The sequence below is a fragment of the Musca domestica genome, unplaced genomic scaffold, assembly GCF_030504385.1.
Source record: "Musca domestica strain aabys unplaced genomic scaffold, Musca_domestica.polishedcontigs.V.1.1 58, whole genome shotgun sequence".
Lineage (NCBI taxonomy): Eukaryota > Metazoa > Arthropoda > Insecta > Diptera > Muscidae > Musca > Musca domestica.
In genome coordinates this window covers 3,018,976-3,045,070 of record NW_026712360.1, presented here as the reverse complement: position 1 = coordinate 3,045,070, position 26,095 = coordinate 3,018,976, and the positions used below count along the sequence as shown (strand labels likewise).

Sequence of the window (26,095 nt, the reverse complement as noted above, 5' to 3'; positions counted from 1 at the left end):
TGACTTAGTTCGATTTGACCCTTCGCTCCTTTGTTCTTTTCCGAAGAAGCCAGCCCATGACAAAAAAGCGAATGGAATGTGTCTGGAGTATTTTGGAAAGCAAGGTTGGCTCTAAAAAAATACCAAAGCAGGCGCTTCGCCGGGAAAGGGCCAAAATACCGCAGAGCAACATTCGGACAGCGTGTGACGGTTTCATTTCCCATTTGAAGGCCATAAAACGTGCCAAAGGTGACCAATTCGAAAAAATCTAGACTTATTCTAAAACTTGATGTTATTTCCGACATTTTTTTGCTTTAATTCAATAACATTTAGAAAAAAAAAATGTAAAAATTATGTCGTTTGTTGCAGTTTTTTAGCTCACCCTGTACATTAAAATTATTTATTAAAATATATCATGTTTTATTTGCATTATCACTTAAAATCATTTCAAATTCCCCCAACAACTGCTGGGCCACAGCAAAACGATCTGCACAACTCTCCCGAGGACAGTCAACGCAACGTTGCAATGTTCGCCATAATTCCGGATACTTTTGCACCAGACTCTCTGTGGGCATGGGATATAGAAAGCCATTTGTTTTATCCCTATAGAGATCTTCACTTAAAAACTGGCAGGCGGAGTAAATATTCAAATCACTTTTGTTGTGGGCAGCAATGTCCTCCGGTGAGTAGGCAAAGCAACCAGGACATTCTATATATTCATGGCGATGGGTGGTGGATTTGTATTTTGCCCCTCTCACATCGACCACAAACAATGTATCCAAATCCACAAACGACAGGCGATCTTGGTCAACGCTGTAGACCACATTATCGGCTGTGAGATCGGTTATATAGAAACGATATGGGGCAATGCCATGGGAGAACTTCAAACAGGCTTCCAACAGATGTTTGGCGATTTTTAATCTCAACAAAAATGGTTGATTTCGGAAATGATACAAATCTTGGCCCGCATATTCCTGATAAATTGTAAAACCACAAATGCCATGAGTTTGGGGCACCGGAAACTGCCAAGAAAATAGCCAGGGCATTAACAAAGGTTGGACATTGAGTAGCAAATACAGTCATATGGCCAGGGGGCTTAAATTCCTATGATACTCCATCAAAAGTTTCATAAAATCCTCAATGTTTGCCAATGGCCAGAACTGCATGCCATCCAGGCGTTCCGCGTCCAAGAACAGCTGTTTCAATTCCCCCACCTGCAATTTCCACTCCAAATGCTCCTTTGAATTGGCAAAATATTTTGCCAGGATCTGGTGGGTATTAGTTTCTCCTTCTTGTCCTTTTAGGCCATACAATTGATTGTTTCGTTTACAGCTACGTTGAGGCAGTAATGCGAAGAGATGTTCCAAAATCGGTTTGTGATTCGTATTTGCGATCAGGTTTTCCATTAAATGTCCACATGCCACCTTTTGCGATTCGAAGCATTGGGGACAAAACCGTAGATCTTCTTGAAATTTTGTTAAATTCAATTGTCCTCTTTGTTGCAGCTTGTGGTCGAGGGTGTTAAGAGCCACCGTCAGCAGGATTAGCAGACGTAAATGGGAAAACACACGCATTGTCCGGAATTTGGATGAGACTAGGGTAAAGAAAAGAGCATTTTAAAAAAGGAAACAAATTGGGATTATTAAATAAAAGGTGAAGTCATGGGCTTGCTACTTTGTAAAGAAACAAAGCAGTTTTAGGGTGGGAATACATAAAGCGCATATTTGGCTGGCTTAAGTCATCGGCTGGCTTCATCGGGAAAGAACAAAGGAGCGTAAGGCTAAGGGTGGAAATACATAAAGCGCATATTTGGCTGGCTTCCGTCATCGGCTGGCTTCTCCGTTGATGAACAAGAGTTTTAGGTTGACTTAGTTCGATTTTGGCCCTAGACTCCTTTGTTCATTTCCAAAGAAGACAGCCAGATAAGCGATTTATGTATTCCCACCTTAAAATCGAACTAAGTCGACCTAAAGGTGGGAATGAACAAAGGAGCCTAGGGCCAAAATCGAACTAAGTCAACCTAAAACTCCTTTGTTCATCTACGAAGAATCAGCCGATGACGGAAGCCAGCCAAATATACGTCTTATGAATTCCACGCTTAGCCTTACGTTCTTTTGTTCTTTTTCGAAGAAGCCAACCGATGACTTAAGCCAGCCAAAAAAGCGTTTTATGTATTCTCATCTTTAGTTTTGTTTGGTTATAATCATGGTAGAATAAGGAAGGTAACATTGTGGCATCATACGTTTTAATTTTTTTTTATCCCCTCAGCCATATGGCTGGTTAGGGTATACAGGGTGAGTTAAAAAACTGCAACAAAGTCAAACGCTATAATTTTTACATTTTTTCTAATTTTATTGATTGAAAGCAAAAATATCGGAAATAACTTCAAATTTTAGAATAAGTCTAGATTTGTTCGAATTGGTCACAGTTGGCACGAAGTATGGGCTTAAAACGGCCAATGAAACCGTCACCAGCTCCCCGAATGTTGCTCTGCGTTATTTTGGCTCATTCCCGAAGAAGCGCTTGCTTGAGATGATCGACACTTTGGTATTTTTTAGTACCAACCTTGCTTTTCAAAATACTCCAGACACAATAGTCCAAAGTATTGGCATCCGGAGATTATCGTGGCCACTGTGGGCTGGAAATGAAGCGAGGAACTTCATTTTGTAACCATTCTTGGGAGGCGTGTGCGGAGTCCTGTTGGAATGTCCAATGTCTGCGCCCAAAATGTTTGCATGCCCAGGGCTTTACTGCACCCTGCAGAATATTTTGGCGATAATATTCGGCATTTATTCCGATGCCACGGTCGATAAATACGAGCGAAGAGCGACCATCGGCTGTTATGGCCGGCCCACATCATCACCATGGCCGGCGCTTGAGTTCTGGTGGCAAACCGAAGGTGCACATTTTAAGCTGACCTGACCTCTTTGACATGTAAACACGATCATTTTGTTTGTTTACAAACTGCTGGACAACGAATGTTTTCTCTTCGTCGGAGAAAACCACATTCGGCAGTTCACCAAGCGAAGTAACTCTTTAGCTCTTTTGAGTCTATTTTCTTTTTGTTGCGGTGTAAGTTCTTGCACTTTTTGGAATTTTAATGGCTTTACCCCGAGCTCCTTTTTCAATATTTGCGGAATGAAATATAGCGATATGTTCAGCTCACGAGCCATTTTTCAGCCACTGCAACGCGGGTTTCGATCAAGTCGCTTCTTTACATTTCGAACCATTTCTACTGATGTTGCTGTTTTCTTCCTCCACATTCTTGACGTCGGCGGGCTACCAGTATCACGTTAACGATGAGCGATGGTACTAGACACAAAAAGGCTTATTCACATTTAAATGCTGGAGTGCTCTAACGATAGCCACTTAAAGAATAATACGAATAACTTTTTTTTCTGGAAAATGCTCACCAAAATGCTTTTGTTCGCTTGTAAACAATATAGTGAGCTGCCACTGGAAAAATTTTAACAGCTGTCGGACGAGTTGCTTAGAAATGACAGCAGTCTGAAGTTAGTTGCAGTTTTTTCATCTCACTCTGTATTTCCATAAAAGCAAGATCTGTTATAAAGATGGTAGAGATCGGACCATTTCTTCTGGTAACTCCCCCACAAAGGATCAAAGTTCTTAATAACCAAAACGACCATAAAATCCGAAAAAAGCATCCGATTCTCTTCATATTTCATACATCTCACTATTTTCATTAACACAAAATCTGTTGTGAAAATAGGATATATCGGTCCACTCAATCTGGAACCTTCCCCACCAATGGGTCAAAATTTTGAATATCCATAAAGCTCATAAAAAGCGAAATCAACATCCAATTCCATTCCAGACTTGGCATATCTCAATATTTCTATCAATACAAGATCCAAAGTATTTTTATTTTTCGAATAATTTATTATGGAATTTTCCTACATTTGACCGCCATACCACCACGTTTTAGTACCACCTCCTGCTACAGTTTCAGTCTGCATGCGTTTTTTGTCTTGATTCTAAAAATAACAAACAGTTCTTTATTTCTGCGCACGAATGTGTGGCACATGTTGCAGAAGACTTTTGCTGCAACGAAGAAGAGCAGTTATTAATGGTGGTAGAACATGTTCCGGGCAGCAAAAAAAAAACAAGCAAGCAAACATTTCGATAGAGGCAGGTACCGACGAAACAGGTTCAAGGTTTTATTTTTGCATGGCCAAGCAAAAGAATAACAAAAAAAATAAATAAAAAGAACTGCCACCACCAAAGACATGATCGTCCAAGGCGTACAAGAAGAAGAAGAAGATGGTTTGCAAGGAATATGTGGCCATTAAGTTAATAGGACTGTTAAGATTTCATAGTAAACTGTTTGGTTTCGTAGGATAAAGCAAGAATGGAAGATGGATGAAGGCCATTTCAGGAAATGCCATTGGCTTTTCGTTGTTGTTCTTGTTGTTGGTGGTGGTAGTGCAGTTAATAAAATGTTTGGCAGATAGCCAAGTCTCATGGTTGATTAATCTTAGTTTTATGAAAAAAAAGATTTAAAAAATTAAATTTAAAAGAGTAGGGAGCAGTAGATCGGCGCCCAAATTTCTTATTTTCAAGAAATAAACATTTGCAAGCTTAAAAATAAATTGGGAAACGGCTGTTTTCTTTTCGGATTCTGTAATAATTCTCTCAGTACAAGTTGCTGAAATTTTAACTGGGAAAGTTTCATAGATAGCTATTTTCATGTGCTCTCGTTTGGAGAAGTTCAAACTCCAAACGAGAGCACATGAAAATAGCTATCTATGAAACTTTCCCAGTGAAAATTTCAGCAACTTGTACTGAGAGAATTATTACAGAATCCGAAAAGAAAACAGCCGTTTCCCTATTTATTTTTAAGCTTGCAAATGTTTATTTCTTGAAAATAAGAAAATTTTATTTTATTTAATGTTTGTTTGCTCACAGTGGTCACAAAACAGCTGATCAAACTAAAGGTGAGAGAACATAAAGAGCATTTTTTACTGACTTGTGTCATCGGCTGGTGTAGGGTGAGCAAGTACAAATTATGGGCCGAAATTGCATGCGTATGCGTAACGTAAATCGTATTCATAAATCCAGCGAATATTATTATTGATCGAAACCCGCGTCGCAGTTGCCGAAAAATGGCTCGTGAGCTGAACATATTGCAATATTTCGGAAATATTGAAAAATGAGCTGGGGGTAAAGCTCGGGAAATTCCATAAAGTGCAAGAACTTACAACGCAACTGAAAGAAAATAGACTCAAAAGAGCTAAAGAGTTGTTACGCTTTTCTCCGATGAGAAAACCTTCGTTGTCCAGCAGTTTGTAAACAAACAAAATGATCGTGTTCACTTGCCAAAGAGGTCAGGTCAGCTGAAAATGTGCACCTTCGGTTGGCCACCAGAACTCAAGCGACGGCCATGGTGATGGTGTGGGTTGCCATAACAGCCGATGGTCGCTCTCCGCTCGTAGTAATCGATCGTGGCATCAGAATAATGCCGAATATTATAGCGAAAATATTCTGAAGGGTGTATTAAAGCCTTGGGCATGCAAATATTTTGGCCGCAGACCTTGGACATTCCAACAGGACTCAGCATAATCGCACTCAGAACGCGCCACCCCAGAATGCTTACAAAATGAGGTTCCTCGCTTCATTTCCAGCGCACAATGGCCACCAAAATCTCCGGATGCATGCTTGGCACTAAAAAATATCAAAGTGTCAATCACCTCAAGCAAGCGCTTCGCCGGGAATGAGCCGAAATACCGCAGAGCAACATTCGGGCAGCGTGTGAGCGTGTTTCATTGACCATTTGAAGGTCATATTTCGTGCCAAAGGTGACCAATTCGAACAAATCGACACTTATTCTAAAATTTGATGCTATTTCCGACATTTGCTGCTTTCATTTAATAAAATTAAAAAAAAAATGTAAAAATCATGGCGTTTGACTTTGTCGCATTTTTCATCTCACCCTGTAGATTATTTCTGTCCTTGATATTGATATTGGGTAAAAAAAAGCATGGAAATGGCAAACTCTTTGATTGGAAAATAAATGTAAATGTCTTGCCAGTTTTACGCCCAAATCTAAGGAAGATCTTCAAAATATAAATTTGACAATGAAGGAACACCAAATTAAAAACAATTGTAAACGTTTGATAGCATGATGTTACTCTAAAAATGGTACCATTGTATTGCATTTCCCATCTCTGCTCTCTTCAGAGAGTGAAATGTATTGATCCCCAATGGAATAACATTTGTTTGGCAAGGTGGGAGACAAAAAAAAATATCTTAGCCATTGAGAGAAATGCCTAAGAACATTGGAGAGACAAGAGCGTGACAGCCAAAATACTAAACAGAACAAATTTTGCCAAGACACAAAAGAATGAGGCATTCATTCCATGCCATCAGTTGTGGAGCGAGAGAGTAGTCGTCGACAACACATGGTGGTGCGCTGCGCTGTGCGAAATAAATATTTACCTGTCATTTACAAAACGCTACTCGCCGTGGTCGTCGTCAGAATCTATAAAATCGAAAGACGTAAAAAAGCCAATTAGAACAAAAACAAGTTGATATTCTCATTTAGTTATCAAAGATCAGCTGGCACAAAACGAACGATACCCAAAACAAATAATAAAACAAAAAATACAAATTCTATATGTTGGTCAAGTTCAATAAACAACACAACACCGCAACTCGAAAAAGGCCAGACTTCCATGATTTGAAATTTTGAAAAGCAAACAAAAAAAATATTTAAGGATTTATAATGAATGGATATAGATATTGTCACCAAACGTTTTAAGTAATAAAACCACACACAAAAAAAACATTTGTTGTGCGCAATTGAAATTTTTAACAAATCATTAACAAAAAAAGCCAAGGCAAACAAACTCTCTAAGCTGAGAGGATTGACAAATTTTGAAAGGAAAACAAAACAAAAAAAACACACAATAAAATTCAAAAACGTCCATATTGCAGCAAAAACGTTTACATAAGAACAAAAATCTAGAAACATTTTGATGGTAAGTGAATAAATATTGAAAATATAATTTTGGATTACAAAAAAAAAATAAATACATAAAAAATGTTGAAAAATCTTAAATATTTTTACCACCGAGACTTATGTTTAGAAATTATTTTCAAAGTTATTAATGGAACAAGTTTAGTAAAAACTCTCGGATTTTTTAAAGGTATTTGTATCCTGGTTCCGGCAACTAAAAATACCTATCGAACAAGTCACAAAATAAAAAAAATAAATAAAAAATGTTGGAAAAATAATAAATATTTGTACCACCGGGATTTATTAAAAAAAAAAAAAATATTTTCAGAATTATTGGAACCACTCTAATTTAGTAAAAACTCTCGGATTTTTTAAACGTATTTGTATCCTGGTTCCGGCTACTAAAAATACCTATCCAAAAAGTCACAAAATAATAAATAAATAAAAATTGTTAAAAAATCATAAATATTTGTACCACAGGGATTTATTTTTAAAAAATATTTTCAAAATTATTAGTGGAACAACTCTAGTTTAGTAAAAACTCTCTCTTTTTAATTTTCTTTGGTAATTTTTAAAGGTAGTTGTACCATTTGGAAACATATACAGGGTGAGATATAAAACAACTGCAACAAAGCCAAAAGCCATCATTTTTACATTTTTTTTTTTAATTTTATTGAATTAAAGACAAATATATCGGAAATAGCATCAATTTTTGGAATATGTTTAGATTTGATCACCTTTGGTACGAATTATGGCCTTCAAACAGCCACGCTGCCCAAATGTTGCTCTGCGGTATTTTGTCACATTCCCGGCGAAGCGCTTGCTTCAGGTGATCGACACTTTGATATTTTTAGTGTCAAACTTGCTTTCCACAATTCTCCAGACACAATAGTCCAACGTATCCGGAGATTTTGGTGGCCAACATGCGCTGGAAATAAAGCGAAGAACCTCATTTTGTAACCAATCTTGGGTGGGGCGTGCTGAGTGCGATGGTGCTGAGTCCTATTGGAATGTCCAAGGTCTGCGGCCAAATTTTGTGCGTGCCCAAGGTTTTACTACATCCTCCAGAATATTTTCGCGATAATATTCGGCATTTATTTTGATGCCACGGTCGATTAATACGATCGGAGAGCGACCATCGACTGTTATGGCAGCCCACACCATCACCATGGCCGGCGCTTGAGTTCTGATTTTTTTTTTTCAAAAGTGTGCACTCCTTGAAAAAATGTATTGATAACCCGCTGTTGAAAATATATATTTTTTAAATACTTTATTTGCCTAAATTCAAAATACATGCTACTCTTCACTCTCAAGCAAAAAGCCCTTAAGCACGCCGTTATCGATTTTTCTCAATTGTTAGCAAGTGGCAGTTTGTCAAAATTGATAACAAGTTTAGAAGTACCTGTAAAACAAACAAAAACTCTTGTTAACATAAAAAGATAAGAGTTTTTTTTTTTCAAAAAGGCCAAATAGATCGCAACCATGGTAGAAGAATTGAGGTAGATGCATCAACGTTTGGGAACATTGATAATGACAACAATTTTTAAATGTTTCTACAAAAATAAGAAGTTTTTTAGATGTTTTCCTGTACGACGTAAATCGGTGGTTGTTATGGTTTGGCTGTAGTACCTATTACGAACTTTACGAAATATCAAATTTGAAACAATTTCGGTGAATAATGTCGCTAAAATCATCAAAGTACCGAAAAAAGGGAGGTACCATTATATGGGGGCTATATGAATACGGGAGCCTGCACAAACAGTTTTCTGTCATAGGCTGTAGTATCCGTTACGAGCTTGAAATTCGAAATTTGAAACAATTCCGGTGAATAATGTCGCTCAAATCACCAAAATACCGAAAATAGGGTGGTCCCATTATATGGGGGGTAAGCGAAGCCCTGGACCTGCACAGACGATTTTCTGTCATAGGCTGTAGTACCCATTACGAACTTCAAATACCAAATTTGAAACAATTCCGGTGAATAATGCCGCTAAAATCATCAAAATACCGAATATCGGGAGGTATCGTTATATGGGAGATATACGAAGACGTGGATCTGCACATACAATTTTCTGCCATAGGCTGTATTACCCAATACGAACTTCAAATACCAAATTTGAGTAAAATTTTATCAACCTACTTCATTTCGTTCGGAAACCAGAGTGGTTTCCACTCACGGATAGACGGACGGACATCGCTAAATATATATGTATATGTATATTTCGAGGTGTTACAAACGGAATGACAAACTTAATATACCCTCCATACTTTGGTGGAGGGTATACAAATGATATTTGTTTTATTTAAGAAATTTCATCTTAAAATTCACTTTCACCCAAATTAAATAAAAGTGAAAGTAAAATTATGTTAGTCTTCATGTATATCATTTGAATTTTGAATCATTTTATGTGTGTTTGGAAAAGCTAAATAATTTATTAAATTTCAAATAAAGCCTTACACATAAAACTCAACCTGGTCACCTTAGCACCGGCCAGCTTTTTTTCAATTTCAATGAACACATTTTACTACCTACCTCCAACTACCTGATTGAATCTCTCAAAGGCAAACGACAACAAACCACATCCGAACGTCCCGTCTCACCTTCCGTTGCGATCGTCGTCATGGATGGTTCTGCCAGGTTTCAAATGCAAATAATTCACATGAACTCTGTTTACGTTCTAAACATGATGAAAAGACTTGTTGGGGGGTTTTTGCTTGTTATTTATTGTTGTCTCGACTACAACAATTATATTTAATTTTATTTTGATTTTTTTTCTATTTTCTTTATTATTTCATTATCACATGGGCTGGCTTAGAACACAACAACAATTTATAGCCACAAAAAAGTGGCTTGTCATCAGTGTGTTTGGAGGTGTGTGTGTTTGTTTTTTATTATTTTTAGTTTACTAGCTTCGATTCTGTTCTACCGGCATTTCTCAACTGGTATTTTGAGACTTTTCTATAGAATTATTTTGTAACTTGGGATGAATGGATCTACTGTTGGACATGGTTATAAAGAGCATATATAAGTAACTTAAACTGCCAATTTACAACAAATTATTTTCAAAAATATCACTAAAACTGCCAAAAAAACCTTTTACCTGGCGGTACAGTTATATGGGGGCTATATCCAATACCAAAAATTCTACAGGCCTAAAATGCATCTCAAAAAATGTTTTCAACCTTCATTTCGTTTGAAAGCTAGAATGATTTCCACATACCAAGAGACATGGCTAAATCGACACAGAATTATATGGTGATCACGAATAAATATACTTTGTGAGGTTTAAAAGGTTTAATATCCTCTTAATATACTCTCCATACTTTTATTTGAAGATCATAATTAAATCAGTTCAAACCCTAAAAAAATGCGTTCCAAACCACAGCAAAGCCATAAAAAATGCGTTCCATGCCACAGCAAAGCCATAAAAAAATGCGCCCCACGCCAAAGTCCAAACCACAGGAAATGCGTTCCTTGATACAAATAATACTCAACAGGATAAAAAAAAGTAACAACATTAATCATGAACAAGCCAAGTTCAGTACAACAGGTCCTAAACGTATGAGTGATTTCATATAATTCGTATTACTCATACGCAGAGTTTGTATTCGGACTAGCTCAGTAGAAATGGTTCGAGAAGTAAAGAAGTGACTTGATCGAAACCCGCATCGCAGTGGCCGAAAAAGCACGCGCCACCCAAGAATGGTTACAAAATGAGGTTCCTCGCATCATTTTCAACGCACAATGGCCACCAAAATCTTCGGATACCAATCCGTTGGACTATTGTGTCTGGAGTATTTTGAAAAGCAAGGTTGGCACTAAAAAATAGCCAAAGTGTCGATCACCTCAAGCAAGCACTTCGCCGGGAATGGGCCAAAAAACATTCGTGTGACGGTTTCATTGGCCGTTTGAGGGCCATAATTCGTGCAAAAGGTGACGAATTAGAACAAATCTAAACTTATTCTAAAATTTTATGCTATTTCCGACATTTTTTGCTTTCATTTAATAAAGTTTAACAAAAAATGTCAAAATTATGGCGTTTGACCTTGTTGCAGTTTTTTTTATCTCATTCTGTATAGCTCCTCATTTTCCATATTTCGATTGTTTTGGACCCATTCCACATTCAGAACATTCAAAACAGAAGTCCTCAGACCTTAAAAAATTATTTTTAAAAGTTCACATCTTATTCTTGACAGTTCCGTCACATAACCTCACTTTTTTATAAACTGCACCATACGACCCTCAAGACAGCTTTTACTTGTTTCTTCTTAAAAAAATATATTCCTTAAAAATTATCAGAGTACTCAGAAAAATTATTTTTAAGAGATCTTAACCATAACCTCAAATTTTTTTTATCATTTAATTTAAATACATTTTCTGTTTTGCATTTCAAAACACACAAATCAGTAAAATTATAAATTCCAAAGAAATAAAAAATATTAAGGATGTAACCTGCTCGCTGCTGACAAGAATATTTTAAAACGTTTTCCAATCATTGACATTAGGCCCCATGGTCAATAAGTACTTTGCCATCGGCAGTATTCTAAAGCACATATGTACTATGTACATTCATATATTTGTATATACATGCACACACACACATTGAGCTATTGAATACAATCATCATCTGCATGCTAATATGTTTTGATAAATAGGAACATTTGTTTATTTTATGAGCTACGTTTTTGCTTGAAGACGACGACACGTGAGCCATGGATAACATTAAATCATTTGTATTCAAATTGAATCATCATTCAGAATCTAGACAACATAGAAAACGTGCTCAAACCTGAATCTGAAATTTGAAATATTTACGTTTCTATTCCATGTAAAATGTTCACTGGTTTTGAAACAATTTTAAAATAGCCACCTCTTTGGTAAAAATTTACAAATTTTCAAAACATAATCAAATTTTTATTTTAAAATTTTTCATAATTTTTCAACCAGAAGAACAGTTATAAATCTAATTTTATTGTTTTTATTCAAATTGTTTCCATCTAAGCCATTGGCGACTCGACGACGACGAGCCCTTCTCAGTTGGATAACATATTTAAATATTCAAAATTCATATATTTATGTTAATTTTATTTTCAAAAGTTTACTGTCCAAGACAAATAAAACTAAATTCGAAAAGAAAAACTTTCTCTATAAATATTTCTCTTTTGTTCATCTTTTTCGATTACAGATCATGGCCTCACCAGCTGCCGCCGTGGGTCTTTATACAAAGGCAAATTTTCTCATTGAAAATCTTAACAAATCTCGGGATCTCTTACCGCCACTGGCCTTGCGCTATGAACAACTGTTGGCCAGCGAAAAGTATTACGACTGTGTCTTCCACATTGGCGGCCATGAAATACGCTGCCACAAACTGATACTGGCCACATCCAGTCCTGTGTTTGAGGCCATGTTCTATGGACCGATATGTGAAAAACAAAACATCATCGACATTCTCGACATGAGCAATGACATCTTTAAACTAATGATCATCTATATCTACAAGGGATCGGTGGACTTTCGCAAGCTAACCCTGGAAGAAACCATTGAATTTTATTATGGCGCCGAGAAATATTTGCTAAGTGATCTGAAACGAGAATGCCTGGAAGCCATACAATTGAAGCTGCGCTTCTCCAATATTTTGGCGGCCCTCGAGTTGAGCATATGTTTGGACTTGAGCGGTTTATTGAGCATTTGTTTTAACTTTTTTGTGCAGTGCTGTCTCAAGGAACCCCAGTTTGTGGCCTATTTGAAGAACCACTACTATCATGTGTCCAAGGATTGTATCAAGACCATAATTGCCATGTGCAAAGAACAAATACCAGCCCACAATCTCCTATGGTTTATATACGAATGGTGCCAGCAGGAGTGCCGGGAAATGGGTCTGAAACCAGCCGAATGCTCGGCCATCATAGAAGATCTCAATATAAAATCTGGCCTAGTGAGTGAAGCCAATGGCCCAGCTGTAGTTAAGCCCCAGTATTGTCAGACCTTGGAGAGATGTTATTACAAGGCCTGTCGTCCCTTTACCATTGATCATGGCAATTGCCAGTGGCTGACTTACATCAAAACAAATCGTTTCATTTCTCTGCAAGGTCTGACTCTGCACAGTCGTCTGACACCACACCTGTCACGTTTGCCGGTACCCAGCAGCGATTATTTAGAAAACATGGACATTGAAATCACTGTACCCCAACACGATGAGTCGCCCGTGTGGAGCCACAGCATCAGCAAACAGCTGACAAAATACAATTGTGATGTAAATGTCAAATGGTCCAAGGGCATTGTCCTGGAGCCCGATGTTGAATATCAAATAAAATTGATTTGGCATCCATCACACTGCCAGGCGGCAGAATATCCCTGTAGTCTCTACTCCTCCAAGGTGGAGGGTATACAGTTCAGGGATTTGGATACGCACAGTGGTAGTCTCATTAAAGGCATACATTTCATAAATTTAGTTTAGATTTAAGGCCGTCTCATAAGTTTTGTAAGAAAAGAAAACATAAAAAATAACAAAAAATCAAAAAAAATATATATAAAAAAATACACGTCCGATGGTTTATCCCTTAAGGTGTTTTTCAGGTTATTCCAAAACGCCAAAAAAAGGTTCATTAAACTTTCTCGCAAATGCTTTCGAGATGAGTACGCCGTTTTTTTTTTTCGTTTTATTGTTCTCCACAATTTGATGCCAAAATGATTTTTGAATTATTTGTTGTTGTCGTTTTGAAAACCTGTTCTGTTCTTGGGTATCAGAAAGAAATTAGGTATTCAAAGATGATGATAATGATGTAGGCTAATAGAATACAACCGACATGATTGATGAGCGCAACAAAGGGTAGCGAATTGAATAAAAAAAGGGAATAGAAAGGGAATAGGTATTAAAGAAAAACTCAAGAAATAAAAAAATAAATTTTATCCAATATCCCCCTGAGAGCATTTGAAATTAGTTCTGTTCATGTTCTCCTAGGCGGCCCTTAAATGATTTTTGGTCTGTTCCAAACTTCTAGAATGCCAAAAATGTTGCTTTATTGTAATTTTCGCCTATGTTTCTACCTGCTATTTCCACCATAACATGGTTATTTGAGCCAAATGTTCGAATTCAAAAACCTAGCTATATTCGTTACTACGATAGAAAGAAAATTATTATTTGAATGCATATGTCTACCTATTCTTTTAAACCTGATGCTTTCTTCTAAATTGTTATTAATAGGCCGGGTATTGAGATTTCCCCCTCCAATGTACGTCCAACGCAGTCTTGATAATTAAAAAAAAAAAACAATCCTTGGAACATTTTTTTAATTTTTGGGCGTTTTTACATCAGCCCCGAAAAGACAACGAAGGAGAACAGTTTTTTATTACGGCGTCGGCTTATCAAATGTATACCAAAAGGTGGCGGCGCGCTCTCAACTCCGTCGACGGCGGCAATATTTCGGCGCAGAAGATAAAATAAATGATTAAAACTTTTAGGTGGATCAATGGTAGAAGAATATAGGTAGATGCATCAAATTTTGGGAACACTGACATCATTTTTAAAATATTTTCTTTTTTTTTAATAAAAAGATTTTTATACGATGCCAATCGGAGCATTTTTCGAAAATGATTACAAATTTCAATAAATTTTCATTCAACATTTTCAATTCCGAAATTGGTTGACAGTTCATTGACCCAGCAGCTGTGTCCATGCGTCTGCAGCCATGGGTTGATTCGAGCGTAGTCCCCCCACGTAGTACCCTCGAAGACATGTTTTCTTTTTGGCAGTCTCTTCTCATTGAACTATGATAGCTTGCAGGGTACATCGCCATTTGTGAGACTATTCGATTGCGATAGGAAGAGGTTGATCTTTTTGGCAATAGGGGGAATTTTCACCCATCTTCTTACAGTTCCAGTATTTCATACCTTCACATTCGTGAGCGCCCAACAAAGGCTCCACTTTCCATATTTTCCGGTTCAAAGTGGAATTAGTTAGTTAGTTAGCCGCAAAACCGAGCATTAGTTGAGAATCATCTCCTGGGTATAGTCCCGAGGTATGCGTTCGTTTAGATTAAAGCCCAAGTTCGCAATTGTCGATGCATCCGACATAGCAAGATCTGAATGTGGCTAGATGTAAGCATTTCTGACAATTATCGACAATAACAGACGCCGGGGAGCCCTGACCTATAAGACTCTTATACCAACCAAGTCCCACCCAATTGGATTAAATTAATTTTGGGAATTTACTCACTGTTTCTCCAATATATCCAATTGTGTCCAATTCCAAAAGGGCAGCGCGCGTACTTGCGACCAAAATAAAATACGTCCCCAACGAAACAAATAAGAAAGCGCAAAAAGGAATGTTTGCCAAAAAATAACAAAAGACCTCGTTGTTTACGAATGAGTGTAATGCATAACGCCGAGTTTACGAATAAGACATAAGGAAAAACCAAATCAGCTGGACACATTTATCGCACTGACTTCGAATTTCCGTTTATGGTTGATTTGTTAGTGTTTAGTGACGACGTATGTATGTTAACGTATCGTGTTGTATATGTAACTACATCATCTATCACTTAATTCAAGGTAGGGCAGAACTACCATATGATTTAATTTTTTTTTATTTTTCTGGCTTAATATGTCAACTTCATTTGCTTATGTGTGTGTCTTCTTTTCAATAATAAAAAATTGTTCAGAAAATATTCAAATTCGGGTGTTTTCAAAAAGCTTATTGCAACGAATGCATCGACAAAATCTGCAGTTTTTGTCGCGAAATAACCCATAAGAGATATATAGAACATGACATTGAAAAGAAATTTTGACCATTCATTCAGTTTCCGCGGTTTTAAATTATTTATTCAAAATCAACGCAACAAGTTGTTTGCTTTTTTATTGTTTTGATAGTAATTCTGACATTACAAGCCAAACAGGTAGACCTCTATACTTGCAATTTTTTCAAAGTTAACCTACCTTCTCTTCATTGTACCATGGTACTATGTATAATTAGGACAATAAAATATTGCTATGGAAATTTTCCATGTGGAAAATTTTTTTAAATAGAAACATCTTTTAAAATTAAATTGTGACTTAGGCTGGAAATACATAAAGAGCATATTTCGTTGGCTTAAGTCACCGGCTGGCTTCTTCGTAGATGAATAAAGGAGTTTTAGGTTGACTTAGTTCGATTTTGGGCCAAGGCTCCTTTGTTCATTTCCGAAGAAGCCAGCCGATGACTTAAGCCAGTCAAATATGCTCTTTATGTATTTCCAGCCTTAGAGTCATATATAAAGGCCTAGATATGAGAGTACATAAAAGACTTCTCTGACTTGCTTAAGTCGTCGGCTGGCTTCTTCGTAGAGGAACAATGGTGTTTTAGGTTGACTTAGTTCGATTTTGGCCCTTTGCTCCTTTGTTCTTTTCCGAAAAAGTCAGCCGATGACTAAAGTCATTTTATGTATTCTCACCTTAAATCATTCGTCAGATTTATTGTTTGCATTTTTATTGCATAATTTAATGTGCTTTAATAATTTTTAACTTAAAAAAATCCTACACTTATTTTTTTGAAAATGTTAAAACTTTTATAAAGAAATGAAATAAATTATAAGGCAATTTAAATTTGAATTTCAATAAAACAAGAATCCAATCCATATGGGGAATGGGAAAAATCCGGCTGGAATATTAATTCACGATTGTCATTCCAGTTGTAACCAACTTTTAACCGCTCTCCAAATTTGACATCAAATCCACACAACAATTGAAACTAATTTTATAATATGATATTTATTTAAAAAAAAATGAAAATACAAAAACATGGTATACCATCGATAGATATGGTGACGAAGATAAAAACGTAAAAGCAATAAACGTAAAAGAAATTATCTCAACAATTTCTTTATCGTTTTAAATACGACAACGATGAGTCTTGTAGTTGTAATATCCTTCTCCTCCTTCTCCCTGGAGTGATGGGCAAACAAACAAATAAGAATAAAAAAAATGAACGATGCCTTCAATGTAACACTGCTTCAAGCATTCTGTGGCATTTAAAGATAATATCTAGAACTGAATGTCATTAAAATTAATTAGGTATATATTTGTGGTGAAAATTCCCTTTTAAAAAAAGGCATCTCCTCCATAACGAAAATTGCGGTATAACGCTTCACGTAACAAATTAAAGTCCATCTCGTCCTCATCTGCATCGTCGTTATCCGAAAAGTACATATAATAATCATCATCATCATCGTCCAGCATACCCAAAAAGTCCATATCTTCGTTTTCGTAACCGTAATAATCATCGTAGTCGTCGTGGTCCGTCTCGTACATGATATCTTCCAAATCACTGAACTGAAAGTCGAATTTGAGTTTCAACAAATCGACCGATGATTTGAAATCTTCGTTGGCAATCGAATGAGCATCAATGTCAGAACGACAGGCGAAAATACAAAGCGGTTTTCTTTCACTACATTGTGATTGTTCGGCCTTCAATAGCTTTAGCAGATCATTGGCAAATGACTCTTTCAGGTGTTTACAATTGCGTATGTCCAAAGTGTGCAATTTGGGACAAGATTTAATTAGGTCCAATAGAACCCTTTCACTAAAGTTCGAACAGTTTCTAATATTTAACTCCTCCAGCTGCGAAAGCACTGCCAACTTCTCCAAACATTCATTGTTGAGCAGTTCATTGTTTTGACACGAAAGACGTTTCAGTTTCTTTAGCTCGGAGATTTTTGTTGCTTTCTCCAAATTTATCCAATTTCTGGCCTCCACAAACAAAGATTCCAATTGATGGCTCTGATGTTTGACCAGTTCTTCAAAGAAACTAGCTGGTATATCAATTTCTGAGCACAATGTCAAATGTTTCAGTTTGGGCAACGTTGCCACCAGCTGGCTTTGTTTCGAATATGGAGTATTTATTTTCAAAGTTTCCAGGTTGCTTAAATGTTTGACCAGTTCACTGAAGTCCAATGTAAGCTGTATAGGACAATCGAGCAGTTCCAGGTTATGGAGTTCAGTAAGACTTTCGCATATTTTCAATAAATGATGAGATGTCAAGCGTCTACAGCCATTCAAACTTAAACTTGATATGGTCTTCAGCTCCTTTATGTATTTCCCTGTTGAATTAAAAGCATTAGATCATTGCATTCTTTTGAAAGTTACTGCCCACCCCACCCCCACTCACCTGTTAATTCACAATTCTCATTTAACGAAAGTGATTTCAAACCTGGCAAATTCTTTAGCACCGGTATCGAGAAATCACACAACCCAGTATCGTTGAGTTCCAATGTTTCAACATTTGTCATTTTTCTCAGCAGTTTACACAGTATAGACGGCTTCAAATGATTGCCATCTATACATACCGTTTTCACATTCGTACAGAATAGACCCAAAAATTCCATAATGCGATTAACCTGTTTATAGGGAACCGGACCATCCAATCTCTCGATTTGTGGTCCAGCCATTTCAAGAAATTGTCGAGTTTGCCACAGCGTCAAATTATCCAAATCACATAAAGCGAAGCGCTTGTATTCGATTTTCGAATGCATCTCAAAGACGTTTCGTAGGCGACTACACGAACGGGCCAATTGTATTTTGTCCTTCATGGGTAAATGTTTAAATATCAACTCTAAACAGTCGTCGTTTAGATTAAGTATAGAAATGGACTCATCGATACTGTTCTTGGAGGAGTTTTTCGTATCCACATCTTCCCCACTGGCATCTTTGGTTGAGTGTGCCTGGGCATCGGGTTGATGCCAGCTGTCGCAGGCACGCACGCGTATTCTTTTTTTGTTAATGCAATGATTGGTGTCTTGTAAGACCCTGGAAGAAATAAATAATTGAATTAGAGCTAGGAAACAATTAAATATAATTTTTTTTTTTTGTTAAATTGCTCTACTTGACAACGGGTAAATCCCTCAAATAATCGGAATTTATTCTTGTACAATTTCACAACATGGCGGAACTTTTAGTCTGCGTCATAAGTTTTCAAAGCTGGTAATATCCCTAATAAAAAAGTGGTTTATGCTTACTTGGCTGCAACAGTTGGATCCATGAAATTAACGAAACCAATTTTGTGGGCCTGATGAATAATTTTGCGTTTCCTATCATTTATCAAGCGTACGTTTTTTATTTCCCCAAATTTCTTGAAATAATCCAATATTTGGCGCTCTGTGGTCTGCAATGGGCAAACACAAACAAACAAAGAAAAACATTAATGCCGGCTGCCACCAAATGCACCCAAAACATAACATACCTTCTGTGGAATGTTGTAGACAAAGATGTTGTACACCAATACATTGTCCTCAGTGAAAGCCTTTCCATTGACTATACTGTAGTTGGGTCTATCTGTAAAATGGGAAAATGGTTTTAAATTGGAGACTTCGCAGAACATTTGCCACATTTTGTTTGTTTAAAATAAAACTTCAATATATACACGTTAATTTTTTTGTAAAACTATGATTAATGCTTCAAAGTTTTATTGAACTTTTCATGTGTCGGTCCAAGGTGCGAGTCATCAATCCTACTCGTTTTCATGTCCGCCCTCTCCCAAAAGTTTTCGGCATAAAATTTCAAAAACTCACTGACACGAACCCATGGCAGAAGAATACAGGTAGATGCATCAACGCTTGGGAGCATTGATATGTCAAAAAAAAAATTAAATGTTTTTTCAAATAGAATTAGATTTTTATATGTTTTCTTATACTACGTCATTCGGAGCCTATTATAATTCGCATTTTTCAACAATTTTTACAAATTTAAATAATTTTTCATTCAACAATTTCAATTCCAAAAATGGTTTGACAGTTCATTGTCCCTGCAGCTGTGTCGACGCGTCTACCTATATTCTTCTACCATGCACGAACCTATGAACTACACTGCCTTTACACGGTGCAATTTTTAGCTGGCATTTTTATCAATTCTCTTTTAAAATTTCTGCGTAAATCTTCGCGCCTTTACACGGTGGCATTTTACGATAATAGTGCCTGGCATTTTTTCTGACATTTTATTTTATTCAGTATTTCGTATAGAGCTAATTGTTTGTAACAGATATTTATAAAGAAGTGATTTAAAATTAAATGTGTGAATCTAAAGAAGAAATTATGGAAAAAGTTATTGAGGTGTTAAATATTGCATTATTAACTTTTATTTTAAATTTCTTTTTTTTTACTTTTTAATACTTCCAATTAATTTTCATATAATTCACTATACAATTCAATCACTAAAAACATCACATCACAATAAAGAAACGATATGAAATGTCAAAATCATAAAAAATTCGGAAGAAGCAAAAAGAGAAATGCAAAGAAAATTGCATGTAACCCTGTGCGGTGGCTTATCGTGCCATTTTTTTCTTCTATCCTTGTCTCTACACCTTTTACCAACAAAAAAATGGCATGGTTAAAAAATGTCACCGTGTAAAGGCAGTGCTAGTCTCAAAAAATTCTTCCTAGGAACTAGAAGAAATTATCGATTAGGTTAATAAATATAACTCCATTGATAAAAGTGAAAGCTTCAGGGTTTTTTTCTGTCTTGGTATATACCATGGTAGAAGAATACAGGTAGATGCATCAAAGCTGGGGAATATTGAAATGTCAACATTTTGACATCAACACCAGAATTGAATAAAAAGGGAATAGAAAGGGAATAGGTATAAAAGAAAAAACTCCATAAATAAATAATAAGATTTTATCTTATAACCCCCCGGAGAGCATTTTAACGTAGTTAACGTCCATTGCTTGGCCTCCTGATATAACAAATAATCGCATGTTCTCCTAGGCGTCCCTTAAATGATTTTTGGTTTGTTCCAAACTTCTAGAATGCCAAAAATGTTGCTTTATTGTAATTTTCGCCTATGTTTCTACCTGCTATTTCCACCATAACATGGTTATTTGAGCCAAATGTTCGAATTCAAAAACCCAGCTATATTCGTTACTACGATAGAAAGAAAATTGTTATTACTTGAATGCATATGTCTACCTATTCTTTTAAACCTGATGCTTTCTTCTAAATTTTTATTAATAGGCCGGGTATTGAGATTTCCCCTCCAATGTAAGTCCAACGCAGTCTTGATAATTAAAAAAAACAATCTTTTTTTTTTTTTGTACTTCTACGTCGTCAAGTATGTTGGTGGTTAGAACACTTTCGTGCCCATTCACCATGGCCGGTTATTGGTTACTTGAAAAGTATCAGTACTCTTTTATTTTCGTTTTCTTTTTGTTTACAGTATATGTGTGTTTACAGAATGTAGTGATATGAATGGAATACATAAGAAATCAAAACAAAAAAAATCAAAACTCAAGGAAAAAAATAAAGAACTGTAAGCAAATATGATGATTATTTACAAATAAAAGTCAAACTTCAATTTTGCAAAGTGCAATAAAGTTGATTAATTCATCTATATTTTGTTGGTTTTTGGACATCAGGATTTCCGGTAAGTTATTAAATTTCTTGAACAAATCAAAATCATTCCTATGATTTTGATGCTTTTTGCAGAAAAAAATTATGTGTTTTTCATCTTCAATTTCGTTGCAGGTTTCACAAAGATTTGAGTCAGCAATTCCAATCCTGTGGAAATATTTTTTGGTGTAAGTATGACCAGTGAGCAATCGATTAACAATCTTTATGTTTTCAGGTTTCATGTTTTATGAAAAGAACCAGGGCTGTTTAGCAGGCGCCGGGAAGAATTCGTAGAAGTAAGTTCCTTTAGTCCGTGAGATGTCCTTGTAATTTTCTATAAACTCATTCCACAGGAGTGACTCAATGCGTTTCGACGCATCTGTGACCGACAGACAGAAGTTGATTGGTGAACCAATCTCCATGGGGAAATTTGCAGATTGATTGTTATAAATTGAAATGGATATAGTTTGTCTATTGTTGGGAACCTGTTCACTCAAATGACGTAAGAAGGCTTCGTTGTTGTCAGTGTTCCATTTAGAAGCAAATTGGGGTTCGAAAACCGATTTACAGCTCTTTACATAACGGAAAAGCGATTTTGAATTGGATAATTGGCTTAAATCTGACAGTTTACGACGTTTGTCGCGATTTTTGGCACATTTTACGGCTTTTTTGAATTTAGATATAGCGTTGATTGCACTTAGGGCATTTTCAGTGGTTTTGTATCTATCAAATTTCTGTTTTGCGGCCTCTTTTTGACGTAAGAGTATGGTAATGTCATTATTCCACCATGTTTGAAATTTTGTTTCAGCAGTAATGAGAAAAGTTGAATTTTTTATTGTTGATTTTAGCTTCGATTGAATATCATTCATATTGGAATCAATTTTTAGATTTGATAAGTTTTTGAAGAGATGTTTTTTTGCTAGGAAGTACTGTTGCTTTGATGTAAAATTATCTATGTTAATAAGGATTGGTCTGTGGTGGCTTCCTCCTATGCTTGTATTTTTTACATTCCAATTAAAGTTTGAAGACATATTTGTGAAGGTAAGATCTAACACAGAACCGAAAGAATTGTCAAATAGATTCTTTTTAAAGGTTGCAGAGCCATCATTAACACAACGAAATGCCGAACTGTCCATCAAGGTTTGCACAGTGGATCCTCGAACTGTGTCAAAAACGTCACCATATGCTTTACATCTTGCATTAAAATCCCCGCCAATAATGACATTTGATTTTCCATTTAGAAAGATTAAAAGTTTTGATACTTCAGTTTTTAAAACATTGGATTTTACAGAATGCGGAAAGTATACTGAGACAATCGTTAAATTTTGAGACAGGTTTGTAGTTTGACATATTAAGATGTCTAAATTCGATGCAAAAGGTAATTTTTTCATTTTAATAGTTTTTTTGTGCAGGATGGCAACGCCACCATAATTGTCGATTCTTTTTTTACAGAATAATCCATAATTGTTTACGTAAGATGATGATGCATTTTCATCTGCATTAAAAATTTCGCTTAAGATGCATATATCGACAGAAAATTTGTTTAAGTAAAGTTCTAAATAATTTTTATTTTTATTCAAACTTTGTATGTAGTGCTGTAAGATTATCATGTTCGGTTTGGTTAGAACTGGAAGGTCCATCTATTGCTGGTGCTTTTAAGGCATTTGAAAGACTGTCTAAGATCTGTAATCCTTCTGTACACTTGGCATTGGTTAATGCGGCAGCCATTTGTTGAGTGAAAGTGGATAATATTTTTTCATACTCAGAAACTTTGAAAAAATTTGAGAATTCGAAGGATGGTTTAGAGGGTACAATCGTTTCCTGTTCAGCTGTAATATGTGCTCTACGAGGTATTGATGCTGCTACTTTATTGTAATTGACTTTAGTTCTCCTTCTGTTGAGTTCATCATTGAAGGAAGTAACTGGTCTTCTGCTTGTTTTAGAAATTTGGGGTAATTGATTTTCATAATTTGGTTCATCTAAAATTTCAAAGTAATTGTTTGAAACTTTAGGGATACATTCTTTCCTTGAAAGGTTGGTGATTGCCATAGCCTCCAGAATATTTTTTTCATTACTGTATCTTTTGCATTTTTTGACGTCCATGGCATTGTGTTCTTCCATGTTGCATAGTATACATCTGGGTAGAGTACAGTATGTTTTGCATTTAATTGTCGACAAACATGTATCACATTTTGGCTCTGTGCAGTTTATGAGACATTCATTGTTTATCCCGCAAAGAAGGCATCTTTTCTTGGCTCTACATTTTACGGCTATATGACCTAAACGACCGCAATTTTTACATAAGCGTACAAGTGGAATATATAAATCCGTCTCCACTATAGAGTTGAACATTTTAAGTTCTTTTACAACGTAGTCCGCTACAATACCTACTTTAATGGTTTGCGACGGCACATACTGAACATTTTCATTTTTGTATTTGAAACGATATACTGATACAGCTTTAAAATCATTGTCGCTGCTGTTGATTTGATCATATATCATTTTGCCAGTGAATTCTACTGGTACGGATTTAATAACATAAAATTTTTGTACAAATCTATCTGGGATAAAAGCATTCAAACCAATAGATTTTACATTTGGATCCAAAGCAAAATTATTTGCCGAGTTATAATTGTTGAAGCTCAGGCGGAAGGTTTTATATGCAATATTCTTTGATACAAAATGAGCATTTATGTTGGCACTGGCTAATTTGGCATACAAATGTAATTCTGAGTTCTTTCTTCTAGGGCAAATGGGCTCATCAGAAGTAAGAAGTACATAATATGGACCTGGATGGGTTGGGCTGTAAAGAATTGTTTGGTTTTCATAGTTATCTTAGCTGTAAATATCTGTTTTGTTTGTGTTTTTTGGTATATTGGATGGATTGGAGGGATTGTTATTGTTGGAGTGACAGTTGTTAGTTGTGTTGGTGGAGATGGACTTTGTATCATTAAAATATTGATTTTCATATGGTGTGAGAGTGGTGTTTTCTTTCGCTGGTGTTGTTTTTGCAGAGCACTGCGGCATTTTATTTTGCATAGAAGGCTGATTATTTTTAAACTTCTTGCTTCCAGGGTTGCTAAAAAGCTCAATTCTTTTCCTCGGGTCTAAACGAGGAGGCGGCTCCTCATCACCCATTTTCGCAGAAAATTGTATATTCTGTTGAAATTAGGAATATTAAATTTCAGCAAAATCACCAAATAAAATAATGTTTGTGTTATTGGTTAGATGGAAGGAATGTGTGCATTTGTGTTCAAAGCAAAACAAACAAAACGCATAAAAAAGAAAGCGAAACGGCGCGCACGTAGCCTAAAGTCAACGAGAGTTGAGAGACGACTGAAAAAAAAAAAAAAAACAATCCTTGGAACATTTTTTTAATTTTTGGGCGTTTTTACATCAGCCCCGAAAAGACAACGAAGGAGAACAGTTATTACGGCGTCGGCTTATCAAATGTATACCAAAAGGTGGCGGCGCGCTCTCAACTCCGTCGACGGCGGCAATATTTCGGCGCAGAAGATAAAATAAATGATTAAAACTTTTAGGTGGATCAATGGTAGAAGAATATAGGTAGATGCATCATATTTTGGGAACACTGACATCATTTTTAAAATATTTTCTTTTTTTTTAATAAAAAGATTTTTATACGATGCCAATCGGAGCATTTTTCGAAAATGATTACAAATTTCAATAAATTTTCATTCAACATTTTCAATTCCGAAATTGGTTGACAGTTCATTGACCCAGCAGCTGTGTCCATGCGTCTGCAGCCATGGGTTGATTCGAGCGTAGTCCCCCCACGTAGTACCCTCGAAGACATGTTTTCTTTTTGGCAGTCTCTTCTCATTGAACTATGATAGCTTGCAGGGTACATCGCCATTTGTGAGACTATTCGATTGCGATAGGAAGAGGTTGATCTTTTTGGCAATAGGGGGAATTTTCACCCATCTTCTTACAGTTCCAGTATTTCATACCTTCACATTCGTGAGCGCCCAACAAAGGCTCCACTTTCCATATTTTCCGGTTCAAAGTGGAATTAGTTAGTTAGTTAGCCGCAAAACCGAGCATTAGTTGAGAATCATCTCCTGGGTATAGTCCCGAGGTATGCGTTCGTTTAGATTAAAGCCCAAGTTCGCAATTGTCGATGCATCCGACATAGCAAGATCTGAATGTGGCTAGATGTAAGCATTTCTGACAATTATCGACAATAACAGACGCCGGGGAGCCCTGACCTATAAGACTCTTATACCAACCAAGTCCCACCCAATTGGATTAAATTAATTTTGGGAATTTACTCACTGTTTCTCCAATATATCCAATTGTGTCCAATTCCAAAAGGGCAGCGCGCGTACTTGCGACCAAAATAAAATACGTCCCCAACGAAACAAATAAGAAAGCGCAAAAAGGAATGTTTGCCAAAAAATAACAAAAGACCTCGTTGTTTACGAATGAGTGTAATGCATAACGCCGAGTTTACGAATAAGACATAAGGAAAAACCAAATCAGCTGGACACATTTATCGCACTGACTTCGAATTTCCGTTTATGGTTGATTTGTTAGTGTTTAGTGACGACGTATGTATGTTAACGTATCGTGTTGTATATGTAACTACATCATCTATCACTTAATTCAAGGTAGGGCAGAACTACCATATGATTTAATTTTTTTTTATTTTTCTGGCTTAATATGTCAACTTCATTTGCTTATGTGTGTGTCTTCTTTTCAATAATAAAAAATTGTTCAGAAAATATTCAAATTCGGGTGTTTTCAAAAAGCTTATTGCAACG

General features: G+C 36.1%; 3 protein-coding genes across 9 annotated transcripts; 1 reads left to right on the top strand and 2 right to left on the bottom strand.

Moving 5' to 3' along the window:
• Positions 1 to 343: 343 nt before the first annotated feature.
• LOC101900446 (uncharacterized) lies at positions 344 to 15,530 on the bottom strand. Of its 2 annotated transcripts, none has more exons than XM_005188593.4 (2): positions 15,172 to 15,530; positions 344 to 1,573 (listed from the first exon to the last, which is right to left on the bottom strand). In XM_005188593.4, the coding sequence occupies exon 2, from the start codon at positions 1,023 to 1,025 to the stop codon at positions 393 to 395; it is 633 nt and encodes a 210-aa protein (XP_005188650.3). In that variant the 5' UTR covers positions 1,026 to 1,573; positions 15,172 to 15,530; the 3' UTR covers positions 344 to 392. The 2 variants fall into 2 exon arrangements, with proteins under 2 accessions (XP_005188650.3, XP_058984978.1); XM_059128995.1 differs by having other exon boundaries at positions 1,030 to 1,573; positions 15,172 to 15,519.
• LOC101899760 (uncharacterized) lies at positions 6,357 to 13,495 on the top strand. The gene is made up of 2 exons (XM_005188589.4): positions 6,357 to 6,977; positions 12,142 to 13,495. Exons 1-2 carry the CDS (start codon positions 6,975 to 6,977, stop codon positions 13,411 to 13,413), a joined length of 1,275 nt encoding a protein of 424 aa, XP_005188646.2. The 5' UTR covers positions 6,357 to 6,974; the 3' UTR covers positions 13,414 to 13,495.
• Positions 15,531 to 16,681: 1,151 nt separating the features above from the next.
• On the bottom strand, positions 16,682 to 25,839 carry LOC131805609 (uncharacterized). Of its 6 annotated transcripts, none has more exons than XM_059128986.1 (5): positions 25,608 to 25,839; positions 19,168 to 19,259; positions 18,944 to 19,089; positions 18,097 to 18,734; positions 16,682 to 18,028 (listed from the first exon to the last, which is right to left on the bottom strand). In XM_059128986.1, exons 1-5 carry the CDS (start codon positions 25,822 to 25,824, stop codon positions 17,031 to 17,033), a joined length of 2,091 nt encoding a protein of 696 aa, XP_058984969.1. In that variant the 5' UTR covers positions 25,825 to 25,839; the 3' UTR covers positions 16,682 to 17,030. The 6 variants fall into 6 exon arrangements, with proteins under 6 accessions (XP_058984969.1, XP_058984971.1, XP_058984972.1 ...); XM_059128988.1 differs by lacking the exon at positions 25,608 to 25,839 and adding an exon at positions 19,496 to 19,565; XM_059128989.1 differs by lacking the exon at positions 25,608 to 25,839 and adding an exon at positions 19,399 to 19,473.
• Between the last annotated feature and the right edge of the window lie 256 nt (positions 25,840 to 26,095).